The sequence below is a fragment of the Podarcis liolepis genome (genome assembly GCF_965112155.1).
Source record: "Podarcis liolepis genome assembly, chromosome: 14".
NCBI classification, from domain to species: domain Eukaryota; kingdom Metazoa; phylum Chordata; class Lepidosauria; order Squamata; family Lacertidae; genus Podarcis; species Podarcis liolepis.
Genome location: NC_139569.1, coordinates 42584944 through 42610744, shown reverse-complemented (window position 1 = coordinate 42610744; position 25801 = coordinate 42584944). Strand labels below are relative to the sequence as shown.

Genomic DNA, 25801 nt, shown 5'->3' with positions numbered 1-25801 from the left:
ACGAAAGGTTAATCACTTAACTATTTGTTTGGGCGAGATTGAAACCACAGATTACATTGTTCAACACAAGAGGCACAAGGGACCGGTGGTCTTTCTCAACTCTCTTTTTTTCTACCCATGAAGAACCAATAAACCTTGAAGGATCAATGAGAGACAATGAGAATGGGCCTCACTAGACATTGTCTTAACCTGAGTCAGACCAAAGGTCCATCTTGCTCAGCAATTTACACCAGGGTGACCAAAATGAATATATATAAGGCTACTGGGCGGTGCTTGCTGAGACTGATGGGAGTTGTAGTTCGGCCATGTTTGGAGGGACAACATTCCCCACCCCTGGTCAATACTGACAGGCCAGTGGCTCTCTGGGGTTCCGGCTAAGAGTCTCTCCCAGTCCTTTCTAGATATGCCAGGGATTGCATCTAGAGGTGCAAACTGTTGTTATAAGAATTCTAAGGTCCCAAATATAAACGTTCATAAATTTACAAGGCAAACACGTAAGTATATAAACCATGTGTCTAAAATAGTACAGGAGAACAATCCTGAAGTCATTTTGACTCTCCCAGTGGCCTCAAATATTTCTCTGCAAAGCAGGAAGGAAATAGGAAAGCCTCTCCATTGCCTTTTGTCTTAAGGGCGTTACTTGTGTGGGTGAATAGGGTGAGCCTGTGAGCTGGATTCAGGAATTAAAGTATTTACCATCACAAAAGAATGGCCGGGCTGGCCAGGTGGAGCAATCAAGTGACCATTATCAGTATCCTGCCAGAAAGGATTTGTGCTGTAGCCCATCCTCGTGATGTATTTCTGCTGTAGACCCGCCTCCTTCTGTGATGTATGTATGATGTTTTAGGGGGTGGTCTCTGGCTACAGGGTGGGCAACTTCAAAAGTCTATATAAGGGCTTGTGCACCATTGTTCTGAGTTCTTCCTCCCTCCTGCCTGTGGTGAGTGGGGTCCCTGTTGCAACAGTTAATGAAGATCAGGTTTACTAGCTGCCTTGCTTCTCAATATTATCTGGTTGGCCTCTGTTATTTTCTCCTTCCAATAGGGAACCTACTTAAGGACTCTATACGGGCTCTTGGGTACCCCATAAGGGAAAAGCAGCAGTTTTTCTTACAACTATTTTATAACACTGTGGAAGACTGAGGTTGAGTTTAGGACCTTCTGCGAAAAACGCAGACTGATCTACTGGCAGAGAGAGTGTTCCTGGAGCCCAGAGCCCATTGGCTCCCGTCCTTGGCCAGGTTCTGACCACACAACCAGCTGTGGAATCCTGGGGAATGTTTTGTTTCCTAGGAGACCAGGTGAGTTGCTTGAAAGGATTCCAGGCTAAGCTGAAAGCCCAGTCAGTTGGAGCAGTTAGCAGCCATTCAGATCCCTTCTTCTGTTCTTGTCTTGTCTTGAAAGCTGTTCAGATGGACTGACTGACTTTCTGGACATCTTCGGTTTTCTACGCCTATGGAACAATGTCCCGCTGGTTGCGCAGAAGGTAAAGTCATGGGAAAGAGGGAAGACATCCTGAAGATTCATGCCCCCCACAACATGCCCAGTTTTTAAAGATGAGATTTTGAAAGGTCACATAACCTTGGTTATCTGACCTTTCTAAATCCCTTCTAAATCCCATACTGGATGTTACATGAGCCAGCAATTTTCCCAGGGAGTTTTCTGATGAATTTTGAGTTCCCTTTTTTTGTCAACATCCAAATTGCAGCAGAATTACCACCCCCACCCCAAATATTCAGGAGAATGCCCACCCCACCTCCAATCATACCGCCTACAAACAGGATGGGGAATTCCGGGAGATCATTTTTCACTCAACCCCATGATACACACCCCACCTCTGTAGGGCTGCCACCTGCACCCTTGGGTGCTTTCTTCCTCAGCTACATTTCCAGCATCTTGAATTAGTTTCCCAAGTCCCATCAGACCCAGACAGCAGGTCCAGGGGGGCAGGGAGAGGGGGAGGAGGGGAGTTGGGGTCCCACAGCAACATCTGGAGGGCGCCAGGTTTGGGGAGGCTTGATGCAGAAAACATCAGGGCAATTTAGCATCATAACACTGGGTGACTGGCCAGGAGTTTATTTTGGCCCTGATCAGGTGAAGCCAGAATGAGCTATTTGCTGTCCAATGTGGAAAATGGGGAACAGCTCTTTGCTAAATGAGAAATGGGTTATGAAACATGCCTGATGAAATGGTGCATGCTCTAGTTATCTCCCACTTGGACTACTGCAATGCGCTCCACGTGGGGCTACCTTTGAAGGTGACCTGGAAACTACAACTAATCCAGAATGCGGCAGCTAGCCTGGTGACTGGGAGTGGCCATTGAGGCCATATAATACCAGTCCTGAAAGACCTACATTGGCTACCAGTACGTTTCCGAGCACAATTCAAAGTGTTGGTGCTGACCTATAAAGCCCTATCTGGCCTCGGTCCAGTATACCTGAAGGAGTGTCTCCACCCCCATCATTCAGCCCGGATACTGAGGTCCAGCTCTGATGGCCTTCTGGCATTCCCCTCACTCCGAGAAGCAAAGTTACAGGGAACCAGGCAGAGGGCCTTCTTGGTAGTGGCGCCCACCCTGTGGAACGCCCTCCCATCAGATGTCAAAGAAATAAACAACTATCTGACATTTAGAAGACATCTGAAGGCAGCCCTGTTTAGGGAAGTTTTTAATGTTTGATGTTTTATTGCATTTTCAATATTCTGTTGGGAAACCCAGCCACATGGGTGGGGTATAAATAATAAATTATTATTAAAATGAAACCCATTTACACTAGATAGACTATTAACCTCTGTATGGAGTTTAAGCATGATCATGAGTCAGTGACAATGAGTTCTTTATGAACTACTTTTAATATAACATGCCACCCATGTAGAGTGTAGTTTGACCCCAAGAATGAGTTCGCTATGAAGGTTTTATTTCTTCTAATATTTAAAAGGCTGCTGGCTTTTAAAGGCTAGAAAAAAAGAGTGAGGGGCGCAGGCAACCTCCACTGAACTGACCCGCATTAAAAGCAAGTCACAACTATGCTGCCTAAGCGAAATCACACTTATTCTGGGGTAGAGATGGGGGGAGAAGAGAAGAATTATAGCCTACTCCAACTCCCATGAGCCTCAGCCAGCAGAGCCAATGGTCAGGGGTGCTGGGAGCTGTAGTTCACCAATCTGGAGGGCTGCAGGTTCCCTAGACTTGAAGTAGCCAGAATAGAAGACACTCCAAGTTGCTGTTTGTTAACAGTTATAATGCTCAGTTATGATCTGTATACAGGTACAAGCAAATAAATTCTCCAGCAAAACATACAAAGTGAAAATGGGGAAGAGCATCTCAAGAAATGGAACATAAATATCTCTCAGCCACATTTTAGTTAACGGCCAGCCTGCTTAATACACACACAGAACTGATATGATGTCTGGCAATAGAAAAGCCATTTTGAAGTCGTAAACCACAAATCATAGATTTACATCCACAACTGATCTGGCACAAATAGCACCTTAGGGATCGCTTTAGCTGTCTGCCCGCCTCCCCAAAACAAATTAATTTTGCACCTAAGGTTAGGAATCGCTGAGAAGATGGAAGCTAAGGTCATTATGTTGATCATATGAAATGATTATTAGATTGCACTTGCCAAAGAGATATTTAGTGCCCTTTGATACATCAAGTCACTTTCTTCTTAAAGACAGATGCTCAAGGGTCTAGTGTCGCCCCCCCTTAATCCATCCTCCTGCTCCATCTTCTGCATTCCATATTCAGGCCACAGGCCCACTGAATATATATATATATATATATATATATATATATATATATATATATATATATATATATATATATATATATATATATATATATATATATTATGTAGGTTTTGGTGTCTTCGGGTGTCTTCCCGTGTAAGAGTTGGGGTGTCTAGGCGACGTTTCGACGAGGTCTCACTCGTCATCTTCAGGCTGGTGCTTTCGGCTTCTTGTTACTGGAACAGAGCAGGATCTCAGTGTTTGAGTTCCTATAAATACTGTTGAGGGGGTGTGGTGTATAGCCTCCAACGTTCTGGGCAGAGAGGAAGTTCCCAGGTTAGTGTGCCTTTTCTTCTTTTGTTCCTTAATTACTTGAGGGATATCTTGAGTGATTTCTTGAGTGATATTCTGAGTACCACTTAGGTGGGTCATTAAGTGTGGATTAGTTGCTAAAGCTTTCGTGTCTTGACCTCTTGAGCTTGTGAAGAGTTTTTCTGAGAAGATGGCTGTACTGCACTTAGTTGTGCTCTGGCTTGGCTTCGTGTATAGGGGCGAGCTGTGGTTTTGTGCCCTGTGCCAGCCAGATCTGTGTAGGGATTGCAGGGGGGTGCAGCATCCGGAGGTGCCACTATGGTTTGGCTACTGGATGGTGTCTGTAATTTATCTGTGGAGAGGGTCTGGGTTTGGGTCTGGTGTGGTTGATTGGTGATGGCGTTCTGTGTGCCTCTGGTTCTGGTGTCGGTTTTTGTGGGGAGGGCTAATTTCCAGATGTCTGGCAGGCGGGACGTGTCGTCACGCTTGTTCATGTTGTGAGGGTGTTTCTCTATCTCGATGGCTTCCATGATTATTCTCTTGTGGTGATGTTCCATGTTAAAGAGCAATTTGGAATCTGCAAAATTAATTTCGTGTCCTGTTTCTTTCATGTGTTGGAAAAGAGAGGAAGTTTTTTCTTCTTTTTTGACGGCATTCTTGTGTTCTGCGATACGTGCATTTATTCGTCTGTTTGTTTGTCCAATGTACGTGGCTGGGCAGACTTTGCAGGGTATTTCATAGACCCCTTGGTTTTCCAGCTGGATTTTATCTTTGGGGTTTCTGAGGATATTGGCTATTTTTTGGTTGGTGCAAAAGGCTGTTTTGATATTGTGTTTATGGAGGATTTTGCTAATTTTATCTGTAGTGCCCTTGATATAAGGAAGGAGGGCCATGCCATTGTTTTCTTCTGTGTCTTGGTTTTTGGGGGGTGTTTCTTTTTGGATTAGCTTCGTAACCCTGTTTTGCTGGTATCCATTGGCGATTAACACATTTGAGAGATTCTGTAACTCAGTTGTCAAGTGGTCTTTGTCAGCCAGGCGTTTGGTTCTGGAGATGAGAGTCTTGGCTACGGAGTTTATTTGTGCAGGGTGGTGGTGTGATTGTGCATGTAAGTAGCGGTTGGTGTGTGTTTTTTTCCGGTAGATAGTGTGTCCTAGGGAGCCATCAGGTTTTTTGTAGATTAGGACGTCAAGGAAGGGAAGTTGGTTGTTGGCTTCTATTTCCATAGTGAATTGTATTTTGGGGTGTAGGCTGTTGAGATGTGTGAGGAAGCTATCTAGTTTTTCTTTCCCGTGTGGCCAAATTACAAAGGTGTCGTCAACATATCTGAGCCAAAGTTTGGGTTTGTGTTCTGACTTGTCTAAAGCATTGGTTTCAAAGTGTTCCATGTACAAATTTGCGATGACCGGTGAGAGGGGTGATCCCATAGGTGCTCCTTCTATCTGTTTGTATCTTTGTCCATTGTGGATGAAGTACGTGTTGGTTAGGCAGTGGTTGGTCAGGTCCAGGATGTATTCGGGGGGATTGTATTTGTTTTGAATGGCTGTCAAGGCTTCATTAATGGGCACTTGTGTGAAGAGAGATACAACATCGAAGCTCACAAGTAGGTCATCGGGATGTAGGTTTTGCTTCTTTATTGTTTCTATGAACTGGAAGGAGTTAGTAACGTGTGAAGCGATGGATTCTGCATAGGGCTGAAGTTGCTTAGCGAGAAATTTAGCGAGATTTTGTAGAGGTGAGCCTATGGAGCTGACTATTGGTCTGAGTGGTGTTCCTTCTTTGTGTATCTTGGGGAGACCGTAGAGTTTGGGGCATCTGGATGATTTTTCTCTGGGGATGATTCTTAGCTGGATTTCTTCACTGATAGGAGAGGCTTTTATTTTGGATTTGGTGGTTTTTTCCAGATAGGTGGTGGGATCTGTTTTTATAGGTTGGTAGGTAGGGTCTTGGAGTAGATTTGATAGTTTTGCTTGGTAGTCCGATGTGTTCATCACAACAGTGGCATTACCTTTGTCTGCTGGGAGAATGATTATGTTGTTGTCTTTCCTCAGGTTGGTGAGTGCTTTCTGTTCTTCTTTGTGTAAATTGCTTCTGGGTGGTTTGCTGGAGCAGAGGATGTTGGTGACTTCAAGTCTGATTTTATTGGCTTCATCTGGGTTGATTTTGGTTAGGCTAGCTTCGACTCCGCATATGATGTTTTCCGTGGGGATGCGTCTCGGGGCGACTGCAAAGTTGAAACCTTTGGAGAGTACTTTGGTTTCAGTTGAGGTGAGGATCCTGTCTGATATGTTATGTACTGTTTGTTTCATGGGTTGTTGTGGAGGGTGGCTGGGCTTCTGGCGTTTCTCTAGTTTGTGGAGTTTGTTGGTGTGTCTGTCTGTCTTATGTGAGGTCTCAGTTTCAGCTCTCCAGACGGCTAGTTGTTTGCATTTGTCCCAGAGTGCAGGGTGGATTTTGTTACAGAGTTTGAGGTGAAGAGTGAGCAGATCTTTGTTGGTTTGGTTTAGTAGGTATCTTTTCTTATGTATTTCGTTTCTGATTAGGGATAGTTCAGTTCGTTTCAGGATCCTTTCGGTAGCTGGGGTTTTAGAGTGGAATTTAAGTTGGAAGCATGTGGGAATTAAGTTGTTGTCTCGGCAGTTGCGTAGGAACAAGAGATCACATAAGATGGTGGCTCTTCGGATTTCTAGTTTCTCGTAGGTTCTTGTCAGCTGGAAGGTTTCCTCCCCGTAGAGGTGAGATATTTGCTTTCGTAGATTTTCACGGGTACAGGAATGTAGGTTTTGGTGTCTTCGGGTGTCTTCCCGTGTAAGAGTTGGGGTGTCTAGGCGACGTTTCGACGAGGTCTCACTCGTCATCTTCAGGCTGGTGCTTTCGGCTTCTTGTTACTGGAACAGAGCAGGATCTCAGTGTTTGAGTTCCTATAAATACTGTTGAGGGGGTGTGGTGTATAGCCTCCAACGTTCTGGGCAGAGAGGAAGTTCCCAGGTTAGTGTGCCTTTTCTTCTTTTGTTCCTTAATTACTTGAGGGATATCTTGAGTGATTTCTTGAGTGATATTCTGAGTACCACTTAGGTGGGTCATTAAGTGTGGATTAGTTGCTAAAGCTTTCGTGTCTTGACCTCTTGAGCTTGTGAAGAGTTTTTCTGAGAAGATGGCTGTACTGCACTTAGTTGTGCTCTGGCTTGGCTTCGTGTATAGGGGCGAGCTGTGGTTTTGTGCCCTGTGCCAGCCAGATCTGTGTAGGGATTGCAGGGGGGTGCAGCATCCGGAGGTGCCACTATGGTTTGGCTACTGGATGGTGTCTGTAATTTATCTGTGGAGAGGGTCTGGGTTTGGGTCTGGTGTGGTTGATTGGTGATGGCGTTCTGTGCGCCTCTGGTTCTGGTGTCGGTTTTTGTGGGGAGGGCTAATTTCCAGATGTCTGGCAGGCGGGACGTGTCGTCACGCTTGTTCATGTTGTGAGGGTGTTTCTCTATCTCGATGGCTTCCATGATTATTCTCTTGTGGTGATGTTCCATGTTAAAGAGCAATTTGGAATCTGCAAAATTAATTTCGTGTCCTGTTTCTTTCATGTGTTGGAAAAGAGAGGAAGTTTATATGTATGTATATATATATACATACATACACACCCACACCCACCCACGGGGTATAAATAATAATAATTATTGTTATGATGATGATGATGTTTCCCATGCATTTTCCTTGTATGGCATTCCCTTTGATTATATCAATTTTTATTGCCTTTTCTTCAAAATTAAGGGAGTTCTTAGCTCAGTGGATCAGCAGATGTGTTGCATGCACAAGGGCTCCAATTCCTGGCATTTCCAGTTAAAGGAGATCAGGCAGCAGACTGGGAGAGACCTCTGCCCTGAGGAGCTTCCAGATTTAGCTGTACCCAAATCGATGTCACTCAATTTTAAGTTCGAAGTGGGATAGCAACTCTGCTTCCAGACTTCTAACATACTGCGACCAAGGGGGCAGTGTTGGAGGAAAGGTAGTTCCACCCTGCATACGCACACATACTCACTGCAATTTAGAGGGGAAAGAAAATAGTCACAGCTACAAGGGCAATGCTACACGGAAAGGGAATGGTTAAAGTGAGAGAGGTGACTGCTTGAGGAGAAAAACAGACAATACAGACAGAACTTACTTGAGCAGGACTTGAGCAGGTCTTCAGTTGTTTTGGGACTACAGTTCCCATCATCCTTGACCACTGGTCCTGCTAGCTGGGGATGTTGGGACTTGTAGTCCAAAAACAGCTGGAGACCTAAGTTTGGGAAACTCTGGTCTAGACCAGCCTTTCTCAACCTATGGGTCCCCAGATGTTGTTGAACTACAACTCCCATCACCCCTAGCTAGCAAGGCCAGAACTCAGGGATGATGGGAGTTGTAGTCCAACAACATCTGGGGACCCACAGGTTGAGAACCGCTGGTCTGAAACATCTGGAGGGCTGAGTTTGCCTATGCCTGGTCAACGGCATGTGGCTATTCCATAATATTTGCTCATGTGGAAGCAGCTTAAGATCCTAGGGAATGGTTGCCAATCAGAGCAGATTGGCTAGAGATGGGTAGCCAACCTGTGGCTCACCAGATTTTGCTGGCCAACAATTCCCATAATCTCTGACCACTTGCCACTCTGGCTGGGGATGATGGAATCTAGAGTCCAGCAACACTTGGAAGGCCACAGGATAGTCAACCCTGAGCCAGATGGACAAATGATTTGACAGCATAAGGCTACTCCTTATAGCTATGCAAATTTTCCGTTGGATAACAGCAACTTGCTGTTTCCACCCTTCCTTTCCACCTCTCTTGAAACGCTTTCCTATAATGCTTCTTCCTGATCATTTTCCTGCACCCCTTTTGTGAGCACCCTGACAACTGGAGAATACAGAGCTTTACCTACAAGCACTGTCCAAACTCTTCCTCTCTCTTGGTTTTCCATTCATTACATTCTCACCAGGGAAGATGTGATTTGGCTACAGCATACCTGGTTCCCAAGGTTTAGCTACCCTCTTCTAATAACTTGATATTCCCTGATCTTAGCCAAAATGCTAAGAAACAATTACACTTTTTATATTGGGAACATGTCTTGGGAATGAAGTTAGGATAATAAATTATTAGAAGAGATTGCAGAGCTCTCAAAGTACTATCTGAAAGTAATAAATCCTAAAGGGGTTTTTATTTTTTTTTGGGCTGGGGTGGAGAGGAAGGACAATACAATCATCTCTGCAGAGACCCAATTAAACAAACAATACGTTTTAGCCAGACGTAGTGCCGCGATCACCAATCTAAACCAAATTGAGCCACAATGCAAGAACTAAAATGGCAACCGTCTCTGGCACAGGCAGAAAATGGCTTCCAAGACCATCTGCTTCAGTTACTTAGTCACAGACCTCTGGCGCTGCACACAATGGGGCAAAACAGATGGAGATCGATGGAAATGAAAGAGCCTTTGACAACCTCCTGCTACATCACTTACTACTAACAAAATTCTGAATTAAATGTAATATTGAGAACATAAGAGGTGGCTAACGGATCAGGCCAGCAGTCCACTTTGTCCAGCACAAAGTCTCACAGTGGCCAACAGCTGCCTATGAGAAGCCTACTAAGGGAACTGTTTTGTCTTAATTGACATGTCTAATGTAGGCCTATTAATTTCAGTGGGTCGACTCTGTATAGGCCCCACCTGCACTATACATATAAAGCAGTGCCGTACCACCCTAAGTGCTCATGGCTTCCCTCAGAGCCCATGACGCTGGACAAAACACCTGCCTCAGGCAGCAGAACTGCAAGAGTCCAAACTACGCCAGATTCTCATTCTGCCTCAGGTGGGGAGCCTTGTAAGGAGACCCCCCCCCCATGAGCTACAATTTCCAGACTGGATTAACAATCAGCCCCTCTTTCCAGGAAACTCTGGGAACTAACTCCAATGTCCAAACATCACCTTTAAAAAAACTACAGCTCCCAGAAACCTTTTGGGGAAAACCGCGACTGTTTAAAGATGCATGATGCTGCTTCAAAGGTATGGTGCAGATGGGGACTTAACTGAGTACAAATAGAATTGCAACTAAATAATAACTCATGAAATAATAATAATAATAATAATAATAATAATAATAATAATAATAATAATTTATTTATATCTCACCCTCCCCAGCCAAAGCTGGGCTCAGAGCGGCTAACGACAATAAAAGTAACACCATTTACATAAAATCACAATCAATTAATTGAAATACATTCTAAAATCAATTCAGAATCAAATGTTCATTAATTGTATCAGGGTGTACTTAAGTACAGGGGACGGTAGAAAGCTCAGTGGCATCTACTGGCAGATAACTGGATTTGCAGTAGATCAGGAAGCAAAGGGCTTTTAGAATCCCAGATCTGTGTAGTAACTTAACCAATATAAAGGCACGGCTTATCCAGGTCAGCTAGTGTATGGCTTGTGGATGCTGTAAGCAACTGGATCTGACAAGTCACTGGCCGTTATTTGGTTCCCGTCGGTAGTCCTCACTGTTCTAATAAAAGTCAAAAGCCAGCCCCACAAACCTGAAATCTGTGCATTTAAAACAACCCACTGCAGCAAATTATTTAATCCTTGAGGGTGGGGGTGGGGACGCTGCTAAGACAGAATCACTTCAAATGACAACAAAAGACAAGAAGCTAAAAATAAAATGAAAGTCCAAGGATCCAAAGCTTTGAATGAATAACCCACTATACATTTGAAAATTCTTTTAATTGAGATTAAATCACCCAACATGGAGAGAATGGTGAGGTGTGGGACACCGGAGACCACAGTTCAAATACTACTTAGTCGTGAAGGTCACCAGGTGACCTCAGATCAGAAGAATGGTTTAAACTGGTACCCACCCCAAACTTTCCAGACCCAAAGCCCACCTGTAGTCACAACCTGGACTATGGAAGCCACTTAAGTATGGGTTTTTTAAAAAATTATTTTAATGGCACACATGCAACTTCATCTCCTCCCTTTCCTATTCCACTCTCTTTCTCAGCATGGTCCCGAGGTCAGTGTCAGAATGGAAAATATGATTTGCACCCAGAAGATCCTAAATTCAACTCCCTGACATCTCAAATCAAAATGATCAGGAGCAGATAAACCATGTATATTGATGGTGATGAACAGATAAATAAATGAAAAGGCAAAGACCTGAGACCAAGGAGACCTTGGTCAATACTGAGCCGGGTAGACAAATAATCTAACCTAGCATATGACAGCTTCCTATATTTCTCTTCCTTTCCTGGGGTTAGGGCCCTTCAGCTCCATCGGGGTTTGGCATGGTTTGGCAGCCCCAGGCACAAGAAGGAGAAGGAACAGATTGGGGAACGAGAAGGTGGGCCCCCAGGGATGGGGCAGGACTTGTTGCTGAGAACCAGGTGCTGGCTCCATAGGTGGGATCAGAGACACCTGTCCAGAAGGAGCATAGGTGTGCAGAACTATGGGGAGACAGTCCCATGTTTGAGCTTGCCCTGCCTCGTAATTCAAAACTAGGCGGGAAGAGTAGTGTGAAGTGTCAGGACTCTTCCTTTTGGTTATGAACCTGTTGCCTTGCTCACGCACCTTGGTATTCCGACTTCTGGATCTTATGCTTGCTGATAAGCCTGTACTAATATTAGCCTGAAGGAATAGATCTCCTTCATTAGCAAGTAAGAGTCACTGGGTTTGGGATGGGAGCCTGACATGTCTCTTAAAAGACAGTAAGTCTAAGACAAAGGACAGCAAAAGCATTCTGATGTGTCTGGTGCAGCATTCCTTAGGCTGCAGCTAGATCCAATTTAGGGTCCTGACTCACTAGCTGAAGACCAGCGCATAAGATGTCATATGGCTATTCCCTGTTAGATACGCGAGGAAACAATTCTATTTTACTAAACAGAGTTAATACAATTCCTGGCACACTCCAGAAGTGCAATTCACTTTCTTTCTCATCCTTACCTTTCCGGCCGTGGCAAAATATTCACCATCTGGGGACCATTCCATCAGATGTACAGACACGGCCGTTCTGAAGAGCAAAGCAAGAGAAAAGAATGCAGTTCTCCACTGAAGGGGAATTTACTTTTTTATGGACACAGCTATGGCAGCCTAAGATTATTCTGACCATTGACATCACGTTACACAGACAGGAGAAGTTAGCTAAAAATACTTTAGTTGCCGTATGGCAATGATGAGTAACCTGTGGCCCTCCAGGTGTTGTTGAACTACAATTTCCACATACCTGATCACAGACTATTCTGGCAGAGACTGATGGGAGCTGGAGCCCACAACATCTGGAGGACCACAGGCAACATCTGCCACACATCTCTGCTGCATGGCATTACTAACTTTAAAAGCCAATTGTATTATTGAAGCAGGATCAAGGGTTTTGGCACTCTCAGCGAAGAAATGAAATGGTCTCCATCCCTTTAGCAACCCTGAGACCTCATAACTCATATTTTTAGTGTTTATCTGTGACTGTTGTCACATTCTCTGTAAAAAAAAGAAGAATCTCATGTCAGCGTTCAGTATGAGCTGCCTGAACCAAATATGCTTGCACCCTGGATTTTGCAGCAACATGAAGCCAACTCCCAGATACACAAAAGAGGCACAATGTTTTCTGACTCTATACCACCATTGTTAGGCACGACGTTGTGAGCATTGTTTGAAATGAAAAGAAGACTGCATCTTGAGGGGAAACGACTATTGACTATAACAGAACTCTGTGGCTAGGCAAAATGCTTTGGAACAGAAGTAATCAGCTGGCAGAGGATTGTTTTGAACCAAGTTCTTCTCACAGTAGACCCACTGAAATCAATGAAGCTAAGCTAACCCTGAGGACTAGAGCTGAATACTGCTAAGAACCTCATATGATCCTATAGACCAGAAACAAATTTTAACATTTTCTCCCCTCTCTTGAGAAGCATCGCTTCCAGTTTAGCATAAGCCACAGTTTGACAACCAGCCAATTTGAACATGACAGCACTGATCCCACCCCAAAATTGGAAATCCACTTCAATCTGTGGTTTCTATTTCTGGTTTGGAGGCATAGTTTGTTGATTCAGATGTCCCTGTAAACAATGGTTTGCGCTAAGCAAAAAACTGGAAGGGAATCTGCATCCATTAGGGAGAAGAGGAAGCATGCAAGCCCACAGCTCAAATCCAATCCCCAGTTGTCTGAACCAACTAGAGATTTGTTGTGTTCAGTTATGCTTCCCTGGAAGAAGAAGTCAATATGGTTTGGAATGCACTGGAGACTTTGCACCTAACAAATGTGCATATATACAGAGAAGCTTGTTGCTATTCTGTACTGGGCTTTCAAGTAGTATAAAGGTAAAGGTACCCCTGCCCGTACGGGCCAGTCGTGTCCGACTCTAGGGTTGTGCGCCCATCTCACTTAAGAGGCCGGGGGCCAGCGCTGTCTGGAGACACTTCCGGGTCACGTGGCCAGCGTGACGAAGCTGCTCTGGCGAGCCAGCACCAGCGCAGCACACGGAAACACCGTTTACCTTCCCACTAGAAAGCGGTACCTATTTATCTACTTGCACTTAAGGGTGCTTTCGAACTGCTAGGTGGGCAGGAGCTGGGACCGAAAGACGGGAGCTCACCCCGCCGCGGGGATTCGAACCGCCGACCATGCGATCGGCAAGTCCTAGGCACTGAGGTTTTACCCACAGCGCCACCCGCGTCCCGTTTTCAAGTAGTATACTTGGAGCATAAAGAACATGCAGTTCATTAAAAAGCATATATGGCTTTTTAATGAGCTGCATATGTAAAAATAATTTCAGGTTCTAAGAGCGATTAGGGATGGGACTGTAAGATGTCCCTGCCTTTCCTCCATAATCATAAAGGTAAAGGACCCCTGATAGTTAAGTCCAGTCGCGGACGACTCTGGGGTTGCGGCGCTCATCTCACTCTATAGGCCGAGCAGCCGGCGTTTGTCTGCAGACAGTTTTTCCGGGTCACATGGCCAGCACGACTAAGTCACTTCTGGCGAAACCAGAGCAGCGCACGGAAATGCTGTTTACCTTCCCGCCAGAAAGGTACCTATTTATCTACTTGCACTTGGATGTGATTTTGAACTGCTAGGTTGGCAGGAGCTGGGACCAAGCAACAGGAGCTCACCCCGGTGTGAGGATTCGAACCGCTGACCTTCCGATCGGCAAGCCCAAGGCTCAGTGGTTTACACCACAGCGCCACCCGCGTTCTCCATAATCATACTCTCACACAAACTTACTTGCAGTGCCAGACACATTTCCAGTCGCTTAGAACAGGATGGATTTTATCCTCTTTGAGCTCCAAGTCAGGATCATCTTCCTCCTCCTCTTCTAGGATATCACTAGATGGAGGGGCCCATAACTGCAAATAATCTGTTGCAGTCAGCAGCCGGTTACCTGGAAGAAATGGATATTTAAGCAAAGTAGACAGCAATATTTGGCCTACATGCATTTTACTTTCTACTGCTTCTTCCAACATTTGTGAATGAAAATATGGGGCTGGGGAATCGTGGAGGACAGAATTCTCCTCCACAAAGACTACTGCACTAACATAAGCATCTGCTTTTGTTACTGTCAGCATTATTATATTCAAGACAGTTCCATGTGCTAGGGCTGTTTGTGAGCTGACCCCGCCCCCCAAAAAGACACTTAAGAACGTAAATCGAGCCTGAAGAATAGAGAAGAGACACTCTTAAGAATATTAGGGTGATGGGCAGGGGAAGCGTGGCTATGTTTTTTGCAGTCTTCAGATGAGAACTGGACCATGTGAAAAATGAACATAAGATTTTTAGCTGCAGTTTATTCATTTTCAGCTTTGTATTCTTGTTATAAAAAAGTGCACCTAGACATTCTGCTGTTGGCCCATAACCTAGGTTTAAGGTACCATTTAGCTCCTGGTTTTCATATCTCGGTTTCTAACACTAGAAAGTCCCAAAAGCTGCAACCTTTTTTCATAGGGGAATCACTTCATTCCCTGGATCAATCTGGCTGCTCTGTTCTAAACTTTTTTCCAGCTCTACAATACGGGCTTCAGGTGAAGCGACCAAAACTGTGCACAGTATTCCAAAGGCAGTCTTACTGTTGTTTTGTACAACAGCATTATGATATTGGCAGTTTTATTTTCAACTGCTTTCCTAACGAACGGAATAACACACTAGAGGGAGGCAAAAGTACCTTGATAATATTAGAGGAAATCACAAAAGATTCCCCCTGAAGAAGATCCCTCACAGTAACATGCTGCAAAGCGCATTAGGAAGTGGGAACTGACTTAATGTTGACTTCGTATTACCTTGAGGATCCCATGCTAGGTTGAAGGTCATAGAACTGAGGAAAAACTGCCCTGTCTTCAGCCATTGACACTTCAGTTGCTGCAGTGCAAACATTACAGAGTTAATTCTTAGGGGGCAAAAAAACACACCACACAGGACAGGAGCAATCTTTTCTTCACATAGCTATAAAATGACATTTCATGGTTTGTTTGTTTTTTTTATTAAAAAAACATTTGACGTGATTAAGCAGTTACTTTTGCTGTCAAACAGCATTTATAAGGGTGACAATTAAAACCAATAACACGCCCCAAATTATGCACTTTTCAAATAACAGATCACAGCCATGGCTGTGGCATAAACACAGGCAACAAATTTGCTTGCACTCCTGCTGTTCTGCATGAATAGCTGATTCATTAAAGAAGGGGAGAGAAGTTATTTTGTGTCCCATGCCTTCATTACAAGGAGCAAAACTAGAGATCTGCAGCAGGGAGAGGGGTTCTTCTCTTGTACAAAACAATGTATTTCTTTAAAAAATCATCATAATCATAAATACATTCTATCTATTCAATGATGAGACATGTTAAGACCACCAAACAATGGAAATTAAACTTAATACATCCTTTACAGCACACGCAGGGAACCTCCTGTCTGCGGGTTAACTGTGCCCCCGGGGGGTGAGGTCCAATTTGGCCCATGGCGCCATTTTCTCCAACCATGCCCGTCGACTGACATTTCTAGGTGAAACTGCCAGAGACTATGACATGGTGGTAGAGAGAGGAAGGGCTGGGGAGGCTTGCCTGTCAGTTCCAGGAGACGGCAGTGGAGGCTGCCCCCCCAAATTCGGCCTGCCCTCAACCAGCCCTCACCTGCCTGCCTACTCCCTTCCTTCCTTGCAGCCAGCCCAGGATGTTCCCCTGCCTGTCAGCTTCCTCCTCCTCCTTAGTCTCAACCATGGATAGGCAAACTAAGGCCCAGGGCAGGGGTCTGCAACCTTTAGACAAAAAGAGCCACTTGGACCCGTTTCCGAAGAAAAAACAACAACTGGGAGCCGCAAAACCATTGCGACATTTAAAACAAATATATCTCCGGAGCCACGATCTGACAGCGGGCGGGAAGGTGACGTCGGGACGGTGCGTGACTAACGCACACACTGCCCCCATGCAACGTCACAGCCAGTACAGCGCCCGCCACAGTGAGGAGTGTCGGGGCACACAATGCGCCTCCTCCCCTCGCTAGTATCCGCCCCGGAGCCGCAGCAAAGATGTAAAAGAGCCACATGCGGCTCCGGAGCCACGGGTTGCAGACCCCTGGCCCAGGGGCTGGATCCAGCCCAATCGCCTTCTAAATCCGGCCCACAGAAAGTCCCGGGATCAGTGTGTTTTTACATGAGTAGAATGTGTGCTTTTATTTAAAATGCATCTCTGGGCTATTTGTGGGGCATAGGAATTCGTTCATTTCCCCCCCCCCATAGTCCGGCCCCCCACAAGGTCTGAGGAATAGTGGACCGGCCCCCTGATGAAAAAGTTTGCTGACCCCTGCAGCGTTTCCCTTACAGAACTCAGCAGAGATGTAAGATAGGAGCAAAACTAGCATTCGTTGGCTCTGACTCCACCACCTATGGTTGGCCTCCCTGTCTTCTGCTAACTGCTAGGAATGATGTTACCTGCTCCAAGATAAACAAAAAAAATAAATGTGGATTTTATATCACGTAATAAATACTTACACAATTTCTCTTATGAGAATTCACCCCAAGGGGCTCAAAAATGCACACGGCATTTCCATAAGAGGCTGCAATCTAGAACAGATTGAGTGAAGAAGTTAGTCTTTAAAAAAAAAAATTAACTGTGAATATTTTACTATTTATAGATACCAATGCATTCATCAGAGTGTTATGTACAAGGACAGATTCAGGGGAAAAGTAAATTTATACGAACATCGCTTGGCTGTTGTACCAGACGCTAGATTTCAAGGGATATGCTACAATGAACCACATTCTGTTTATTCAAAAAGAATGTAACTATTCTTTACATACTGTATTTTCCAGAATGACTGCCAGTAGCATATCATATCATAAAAGGCCAAATTGTGCTCAATTCATAAAGCAGAGTAATTGTTTTAAGTGTTAATTAATTCATTAAAACAGATATGATTTGCCAACTAAAACTTCTTAAGGCAGGGTGCAGCCTTAAAGTTTTAATTCCTATATTTAAATTTATTTATTTATTTATTTATTTAAAAAAGAACACTTTCCTGTCTCCCACCGCTCAAAAGTTCTAAAAACCAGGGGTTCCCAAACTTTGGTCTGTGGACCACCCAGAGTCTGCGAGCTACATTCAGGTGGTCTGTGGCATGTCTGTGAAGAACATTTTCAATTTGAATTCCATAGAATTCTTTGGAATTCAAATTGCAATGCAATCAAATAACATACAAGAAAAAAATAAGCAATAAAGCTGCTGTTAAAAGCATCCAGCATCCAGCACAGTGAATTTAAAATTGCTACAAGAGGCAGAGAAAAATCATAAAGTGGTCTGCCAAGATCCTCAGCAATTTTCAAGTGACCCATGGGCAGAACGTTTGAGAACCAGTGCTCTGAAATCCTTACCCTTCCTTGCTGGGAGCACTCCACGCAGCTGACTTGTATGTTTCCATGCTTAGCACCAGGAATAATTTGCACACATTCAAAGTCATTTGCCAGGATAACAATATCACATCCGGAGCCGTATGCCTAAAAAGAAATGTGTCAAAAAGGATTTCATTATTTTTCATTTTTCAATTACCGCGCTGTCCACATGTGTATTTTCTTTTTAACCTGTTTCCAACCTCCCCACCCCAAATCATCACAGGAAGTAGAAACATCAACAATACTACTGTTTTAACACCGCCATTAATTTATGTTTCAGTATTGTAACCTGGTGCATGTACGTCAGTCTGTTGTACCCCAAAAGACCCACAGACTGATGGTACCTTAAAAGGCTAACAAATTCATTATGCCATTATGTAAGGAAGTCAATCCTAAATGTTGGAGGGGATGTACAAAGGAACAAATCGTGGACGACTCTGGAGTTGCAGCGCTCATCTCGCTCTATAGGCCGAGGGAGCCGGCGTTTGTCTGCAGATAGCTTCCGGGTCACGTGGCCAGCATGACTAAGCCGCTTCTGGCGAACCAGAGCAGCGCACAGAAACACCGTTTACCTTCCCACCGGAGCGGTACCTATTTATCTACTTGCACTTGACATGCTTTTGAACTGCTAGGTGGGCAGAAGCTGGGACCGAACAATGGGAGCTCACCCCGTTAACAGTTAAAAGCAAGTTAAAAGCCAAAAGGAAATTTTAAAATGAACAGCAATAGTGTGTGTGTGTGTGTGTGTGTGTTGTACTCTTAATTGCCTGCATAGGTCCGGCAGTGTTTAAAAGTTGGCACAGAAGGCGTCTGCTGAATCTCTTTTGGCAAGACCTTCCACAGACCTGGGCCAATGGCTCTGAAGGTTCAGTTTCTCCCCTTGTCTATGCATTACAAATTATAAACCTAAACACCAACTACTTCGCAAATTATTTTGGGTGATATTCAAATACTGGTTCCAGCAGTGGAACTCCCCCTTCCTCACCAGATCCGCTCTGGCAAGTTGGAGGAACCCCCAGAACAGATTTAGCGAACACAAAGGGGGAGGAGAGTTGGAAAAGTTCCACTGCACAAGTGGAAATCCTTGTGCATAAAGGAACGAGTTTGCTGGATAGTGTCATTTGCATGTTATGATTAGAAACAGAACTGTCCTTTCTCTGCTGAGGATATTTTTCTTCCCATCTGCCAAACTATCATTGCAGAGCTTCAGAAGGAATTGCACCCAACATTGCGCCTTGACATGCATATACTGGAATCTAGCAATTCTGCGATGAGGCACAAGAGGGGCATCTGGCAACAGACAGTCAACCCCTTCACCCTGAAGGAGCAACCATACAGCCCAGGGGTAGGAAACCTTTATAAGCCCAAGGGCCTCATTTCCCCATAGGCAACCTTCTGGGGGCCACATGGCAGTGGCAACTGTGGGTGGAGCAACAGTTGTGCCTCTTATCATTGTACAGTAGAAAATACTTAAGTGATAAAAAAGTCTGAGTTTTTGTCACTTACCTACATGCCACAAGTGTCTCCATTCTCCATCCAGGGGAACGAGAGGTGTGTTACATCAGGATGCATGCCAGCTGGGCAAAAACCCTCGGGGAGGGTGCAGAGCAGGGCCATTGAGGGGAATAAAAAAGGTAAAGGGACCCCTGACCATTAGGTCCAGTCGTGGCCGACTCTGGGGTTGCAGCGCTCATCTCGCTTTATTGGCCGAGGGAGCCAGCGCACAGCTTCCGGGTCATGTGGCCGGCATGACTAAGCCGCTTCTGGCGAACCAAAGCAGCACACGGAAACGCTGTTTACCTTCCCGCCGGAGGGGTACCTATTGATCTACTTGCACTTTGACATGCTTTCGAACTGCTAGGTTGGCAGGAGCAGGGACTGAGCAATGGGAGCTACCCCATCACGGGGATTCGAACCGCCGACCTTCTGATCAGTAAGTCCTAGGCTCTGTGGTTTAACCCACAGTGCTACCCGCATCCCCCTTGAGAGGCATAGTCTACTGATAATGCTTGGAATTTCCAGACCCAAGCTCCAAATTTAAACACAGCCAAGTTCTAGTTTTGTGATGCCCAACACCACAATCTGAGGATCTGCAGAGTCTGAACAGCATCACTTACAGCAGCTCTCCCTAACCAGGTGCCCTCCGGATGTTGTTGGACTCCAACTCCCATCAGCCTCTGCTAGCATGGCCAATGATTGGGTGATGCATTCAGTCTCTGGGTTTGAGGTCCCTCATCACTGGTACTATGCCCAATGATATCTAGCTACAACTTACTTGCTCCTCTTTGCAGCCCCACCCCATAAATAAGCCACTGGTGAACATTTCGGAGGGGAAAGCTCCCCACCCATTCACGTGCAGTCGCTCATTTGAATGTAAAGCAATGCCGCACACTGGTGCATATGCAAAAGTCTGGTTTGTACACAACCTACTGCCTCCATTTTATCCGGAATTCCCTTGAGCAAGCAGCCGAATGAAAATATTGGACTTTTCCATGATGTTTCAAAATGTACTGAGAGAGAAGGAGAGAAGGTAATTTATCACCTGTGAATTAATAAAATATTTTATGGAGAGAGGAGCCCTGCTTCCACAATTCCCAAAGGTTTTCTGCTGCAAAAACAGGATGATGGACTAGATGGTCTTCTTATGCATAACTTGGGTCTTATTAAACTACAGCATTGTTATTTTCAGTATATGAGAAAAGTCTGCTTCCACTGATGTTCTTCCACTACATGTTCTTTTCCAAGTTATTACGTACATTATCTTTAATATACCACTTACCTGCAGCGACCATATTTCTGGGTAAATCTCATTACAGTAAAGATGTTTCTAAAGAAAAGGTGATAAAAAAGAAATGCCCTTTGCTACAAGCATCTAAGCTCCTGACCATCAGAGCTAAACAATGATATCCTTTCCCAGCTGCAATATCCTCTCTTTGGGAAGTTCAGAGAGTAAAAAGATAAACAAAAAGAACAAAATATATTTGGGTCTAAAGAAAAGAAGAAGAACTGTTGTATGATGAATTGCTTTTATTTTTATTTTTTAAAAAATAGCCATAGATTTTGAGCACACTGCTTCACTGATGCCTGATATTAAAACAAGATGAACAAGTAGGTTAACACCCCTTTCAAATTTTTATCTCTCAAAGGCACTAGCAAAGGTGTTGCTAGATAGCCAGCACATCCCATCCTAATAATCATTAATCAACCTTGAAATTAAGCTCTTGCCTGGGGCACTCCATTTGAGGGGCAAAGCACCCCGCTGCTCCCCCAACAGTTAAGGAGAAGGGAGAGCAGCACACAGTAGCCATAACAATGCAATGCTGTTTCCAGCGTATTGACCAAGCTTCCTCAGACTCGGCCCTCTAGATGTTTTGAGACTACAATTCCCATCATCCCTGACCACTGTCCTGTTAGCTAGGGATGATGGGAGTTGTAGTCCCAAAACATCTGGAGGGCCAGGTTTGCCTATGCCAGGAGAACTGTATACTAAGATAACACAACAGTTCTGCCTTTGGCGCCAACAGCCTAGAGCTCTCAAAAAGAATAAAGATTGCAGAACTACCCTGCCAGAATGTCTAGGTGCACAAGGGCAACATTACCACTATTTCCACCTTGGGATGCAGCGCTCTATGGATTAAAAGCAGTGCAGCATTGTTGTTTCAGTTTATAGACCACTTACCATCTGAATCAGAGTGGTTTGCAATGGATATAAATATATGTATGTGTGACACACACACAGAGAGAGCACAGCACAATAAAAGCATGTCAAATAATTCACATAGCAAAATGCATACAAGTTATCCATACACCTATTATAAAAATAAGTAAAATCAGAGATCACTGCAAGGCAGTGTAATATAACATTTCAGACAGCGCAACGTACACATAATCCTTCATCCCATGTCACTCAACAACCATTTCACACAATCATTCGCTACCTGAAACACTACCAACCACTCAGGCATAAACCACTCACACTCAACAATACAGTGGTACCTCAGGTTAAGAACTTTGCTTCAGGATGAGAACAGAAATAGTGCTCCGGCGGCACGGCAGCAGCAGGAGGCCCCATTAGCTAAAGTGGTGCTTCAGGTTAAGAACAGTTTCAGGTTAAGAACAGACCTCCAGAACGTTCTTAAGTACTTAACCCAAGAATTAAGTACTTAACCCAAGGTACCAGTGTACTGTTATGCGGTGCCTGCCTCTGGATCTTCCATTGTTGGGGTGGAGACTGGGAGAGTGAATTGAGGCTCATAAGGCTTTGAGCGTACCTCTGAGCAAGCAGCTCAGTGGGAGCTGTCCATGGTGCTGTAGGCTCATCCATCCTGTCTTGTGAGCTCCTTGCCAGGATAAAGAGAAAAATGCTTCTCCCTTGAAATCAAACTACAGGATCAGAATCTGTTCCACATGCATAAAGCTATTTTACATGCCTTATTGTCCCTCTATGTACTTGATGGCTCCTGTGCAACTTCCTTTCACTCCTCTGCTCTCGTGTTTCAGTTTTTGGAAACAGCTATGGTTAGCCTGACATATGCACTGGCACAATCAGGAAAAAGCCAGTTTGCAAACCTGGTTTGTAAACTATGGTTTTGTATTAACCATGGTTGGTGAAAACACACAATGCTCACCGTGGCTATCTTTGAAAGCGAAAGGGAAATTCAAATGCAACTCTCTGGTTTAACCATTGAGTTGATGCATACAGTTGATGAAAAGGGTAAGGAGGGGCACGATGGCACCGAGGTAAGGCGTGCTTAACAGAGCTCCACATATTCCCTTTCAATTACATGATGGGGGTTTGCTTTGCAAGCTTCTCCCCTCCTCTTTTGTTCTTTTAAAAATTCCTCTTATCGAAGGCAAGGTTGTTTTATGTGTTCCAGCGACCCCAGGATTTTGCACCATAGAATTTTGTGAAGCTAGCATCGTAAATTTGTTTTAACGAAGGCTAACAGCCTTGCAGCCACCGCCCTGGTTTCCTGTCAGCTATATCTCCACATTTTAAAAACCTCTTTAAAAGCTTTTTTAAATGACTTTTAACCTTCAAAACCTTTTAATCTCTTAAAATCCTTTTTATTTCCTTTGACCCGCTATATTTTAAACAAACAGAATTGCACACAGTGTGTTTTCACTGTCAACGAGAGGAGAAGGTATCTCTACCAAGGTTTGCATACAGTTTTCTAGTATCTCAACAGGATCTTTTTCTGCCCTGTCACATATCCTGTATATAAAAAGAGACAGCCAATACAGCAGCACCCTGCAGACATTGCTGGACTACAACTTCCACAATCCCTGACTACCACTATGCTGGCTGGTGCTGAGTAGAGATGGAGCCCAATAACCTCTGAAGGGCAATGCGTTAGCTACCCTTGATCTAGAGTGACCACACCTGGGACCTGGTCCATGTTGACTCACGCATTAGAAACCAATGATCGGGCTTTCTTAAAATACAAGACAAATGTTCATTTCCCGGTATCCTGAATGTCTTGAGGACTGCGGTGCAGCAAAGCAGGCTTGAAAACACCCCCCCCCCCACTTGCTTAGTCCTCCATGATGACCATAAATTACCTTCAAGCAACCAGGCTTTACATAAGAAGTTAAGATTACAAGCAAATTGCACAAGCATGCGTAGCCACAAAGTCTATTAAAAATGCATGGACTAGTATTTTTTCCTGGAATTATTTGTGAGGCTGCAAAAAATTATAAGCATTCAGGAACATTGGCTTTTGCTTTTAAAATCATGCTAAAAAGCACTGTACCCTGTTAATATTCAATTACATCTTGGAGTGTTTTGGAAGGGTAGAAAGAAGGAAGCAAGCTTGAGATGGTTCCCAAAACACAGAATTGCTGAGGGGAAGCTGGGCAGAGTTTCCTGCAGCAATAAGGATAGCAGCGCATGAGTTCTGTAGATTTAAAGCCCTGACAAAAGCAAGGAGCATGAAGCAAGCTTAAGTACCACCCACACACAGAGTCTGCTCTGCTTTAGTCACTCTGCTACCTGCAAGAGAAAACTAGATGGGAGTTCGCAAGCTGCCAGAGGAGCTGGAATGACTTGCAGGATTCTCAAAATGTAAGAAAAACTGCACTTCTTTTTGCCAGAGCTTGCATTAAGATGAAGCCTGTTGGCCCGATCCAAGGCAGTGACAAAGATCTAGTAGATTCAGTAGCCAGACCAAGATAAGCACAGGCAGAGAGAGAATCTTTCAATAAATAAAAGGGCTGAGAAGTGTTGCATCTTAAATAGCTCACAGGCATGTAATTTTCCACTTGCCAGAAGCAGGTAAGAACTGCCTTCAGGTAAGCTCCACAGTGACAAATCAGTCTGTGCTCTAGGAGCCAAGCTATGCACGTGAAGCACTACTAATGGCTGCATGTCCATCTTGAAAAAAACAAAGTGCCCAGCCAGTGTTTCTTAATTTATTTTTTGTTTATTTCATTTATAAAATTTCTATCCCACCCTTCCTCTCAAAGGAGCACAGTGTTCTGAGAATCTATAAAGGTAAAGGGACCCCTGACCATTAGGTCCAGTTGTGGCTGACTCTGGGGTTGCGGCGCTCATCTGGCTTTATTGCCCGAGGGAGCCGGTGCACAGCTTCCAGGTCATGTGGCGAGCATGACTAAGCTGCTCCTGGCAAACCAGAGCAGCGCACAGAAACTCCATTTACCTTCCTGCCGGAGCAGTACCTATTTATCTATTTGCACTTTGACGTGCTTTCGAACTGCTAGGTTGGCAGGAGCAGGGACCAAGCAACGGGAGCTCACCCCGTCGTGGGGATTTGAACCGCCAACCTTCTAATCGGCAAGTCCTAGGCTCTATGGTTTAACCCACAGCGCCACCTGCGTCCCTCTGAGAATCTATAGTCTTCTTGTAAATATGCCCATAAGAGTGGCTAGCCTGCAGAAATGCTTACCAGTCTGTGAAGGCTCACATAGGAGGGACTGAGAGTTACATCCCTCTTTCAGCAGCCCTCTGAGTATATTCTGTTGGACATGGAGGCAGGGGCTTGCCTCTTCTACCAGCACACTTGTTTTGTATGCTGGGCATGGAGGAGGGGGCTTGCCTCTTCTGCCAGCACACTTTGTTTCAATGCAGGGCATAGAGGAGAGACAGAATCATCCCATTCCTTCTCCACCAGCTGATTCACTTGCTGATATGCAGTTTCTGGTCATACTTCTGCTTCGACTATGACTAGTAGGTTAGTGCTGAAATATGAGGCAGCTCTATGGACAAATTTAACGGTGGCTGGTTTCCAAGCCTGCCTATCTTATTTAAAGACTAATAGCCAACCTTTTGATCAAATGTTACTCAATAAGAGAGTTCAAAAATTCAATACGCAGCACTCCGTGCCAATGGAAAGGGAACTCTTCCTAGCTCTCTGGCACTTCTGCCACTGTTATTCTATGTGGTGACTTCAAAATACCCTTGATCTCCCCACTCCATCTCCAAAAGCAAAACAAATATGCTGCCAGGAAAAACTGGGCATTAACTAAGTGACTTATTCAGGGGGTCTCCTCTGTTTGGATCCAGATTTTCCCAGGTTCACCCTCATGTCAAAAATAAGAAAATACTGCAAGCCATGTCTGCAACCTCCAGCCCACGAAACACCCTCCCTGCTTTACCCTTTCCTTTAAAGGGGTGGGGGAGAGTATTTGGAAGGGTTATGGTAGGAGCAATATCATCCCACCATGCAGCGCATCGAGACTGAGAAAGGTAGACCTTGGGAACTGGGGCTTTCTCAAGAGGTACAGTTGCCCACCCCACTCCCCATGTGAAGTAAGAGAAAGGTGGGGAGGGCCCTCTGTAGGTTCGACAAGGGAAGGAAACTCTGAGGAACTTCTCTGGCTCCAATATCCACCCAGGTTCTTAACAAGCTCATATGTACTTTTCA

General features: G+C 44.7%; 1 protein-coding gene and 1 long non-coding RNA gene across 14 annotated transcripts in view; one reads left to right on the top strand and one right to left on the bottom strand.

Annotated features, from left to right (window-relative positions):
- DMXL2 (Dmx like 2) overlaps window positions 1–25801 on the bottom strand; it is a 431281-nt gene that overhangs the window by 71281 nt on the left and 334199 nt on the right. For 10 of the 11 annotated variants that reach the window (XM_083475457.1, XM_083475461.1, XM_083475454.1 and 7 more), the window contains 5 exons: window positions 17901–18023; window positions 17022–17093; window positions 15319–15397; window positions 14270–14426; window positions 11995–12061 (listed from right to left, as the gene is read on the bottom strand). In XM_083475457.1, coding sequence (XP_083331583.1) covers window positions 11995–12061; window positions 14270–14426; window positions 15319–15397; window positions 17022–17093; window positions 17901–18023 — 498 coding nt within the window. Of the gene's footprint in view, window positions 1–696; window positions 802–11994; window positions 12062–14269; window positions 14427–15318; window positions 15398–17021; window positions 17094–17900; window positions 18024–25801 lie in introns of those variants that run through there. The other variant, XM_083475456.1, reaches the window with a different exon arrangement.
- Window positions 1322–25801, top strand: part of LOC310693682 — a 56261-nt gene continuing 31781 nt past the window's right edge. For 2 of the 3 annotated variants that reach the window (XR_014519322.1, XR_014519323.1), the window contains exons 1-2: window positions 1322–1485; window positions 19121–19263. This is a non-coding gene — a long non-coding RNA (uncharacterized lncRNA). Of the gene's footprint in view, window positions 1486–19120; window positions 19264–19779; window positions 20771–25801 lie in introns of those variants that run through there. The other variant, XR_014519324.1, reaches the window with a different exon arrangement.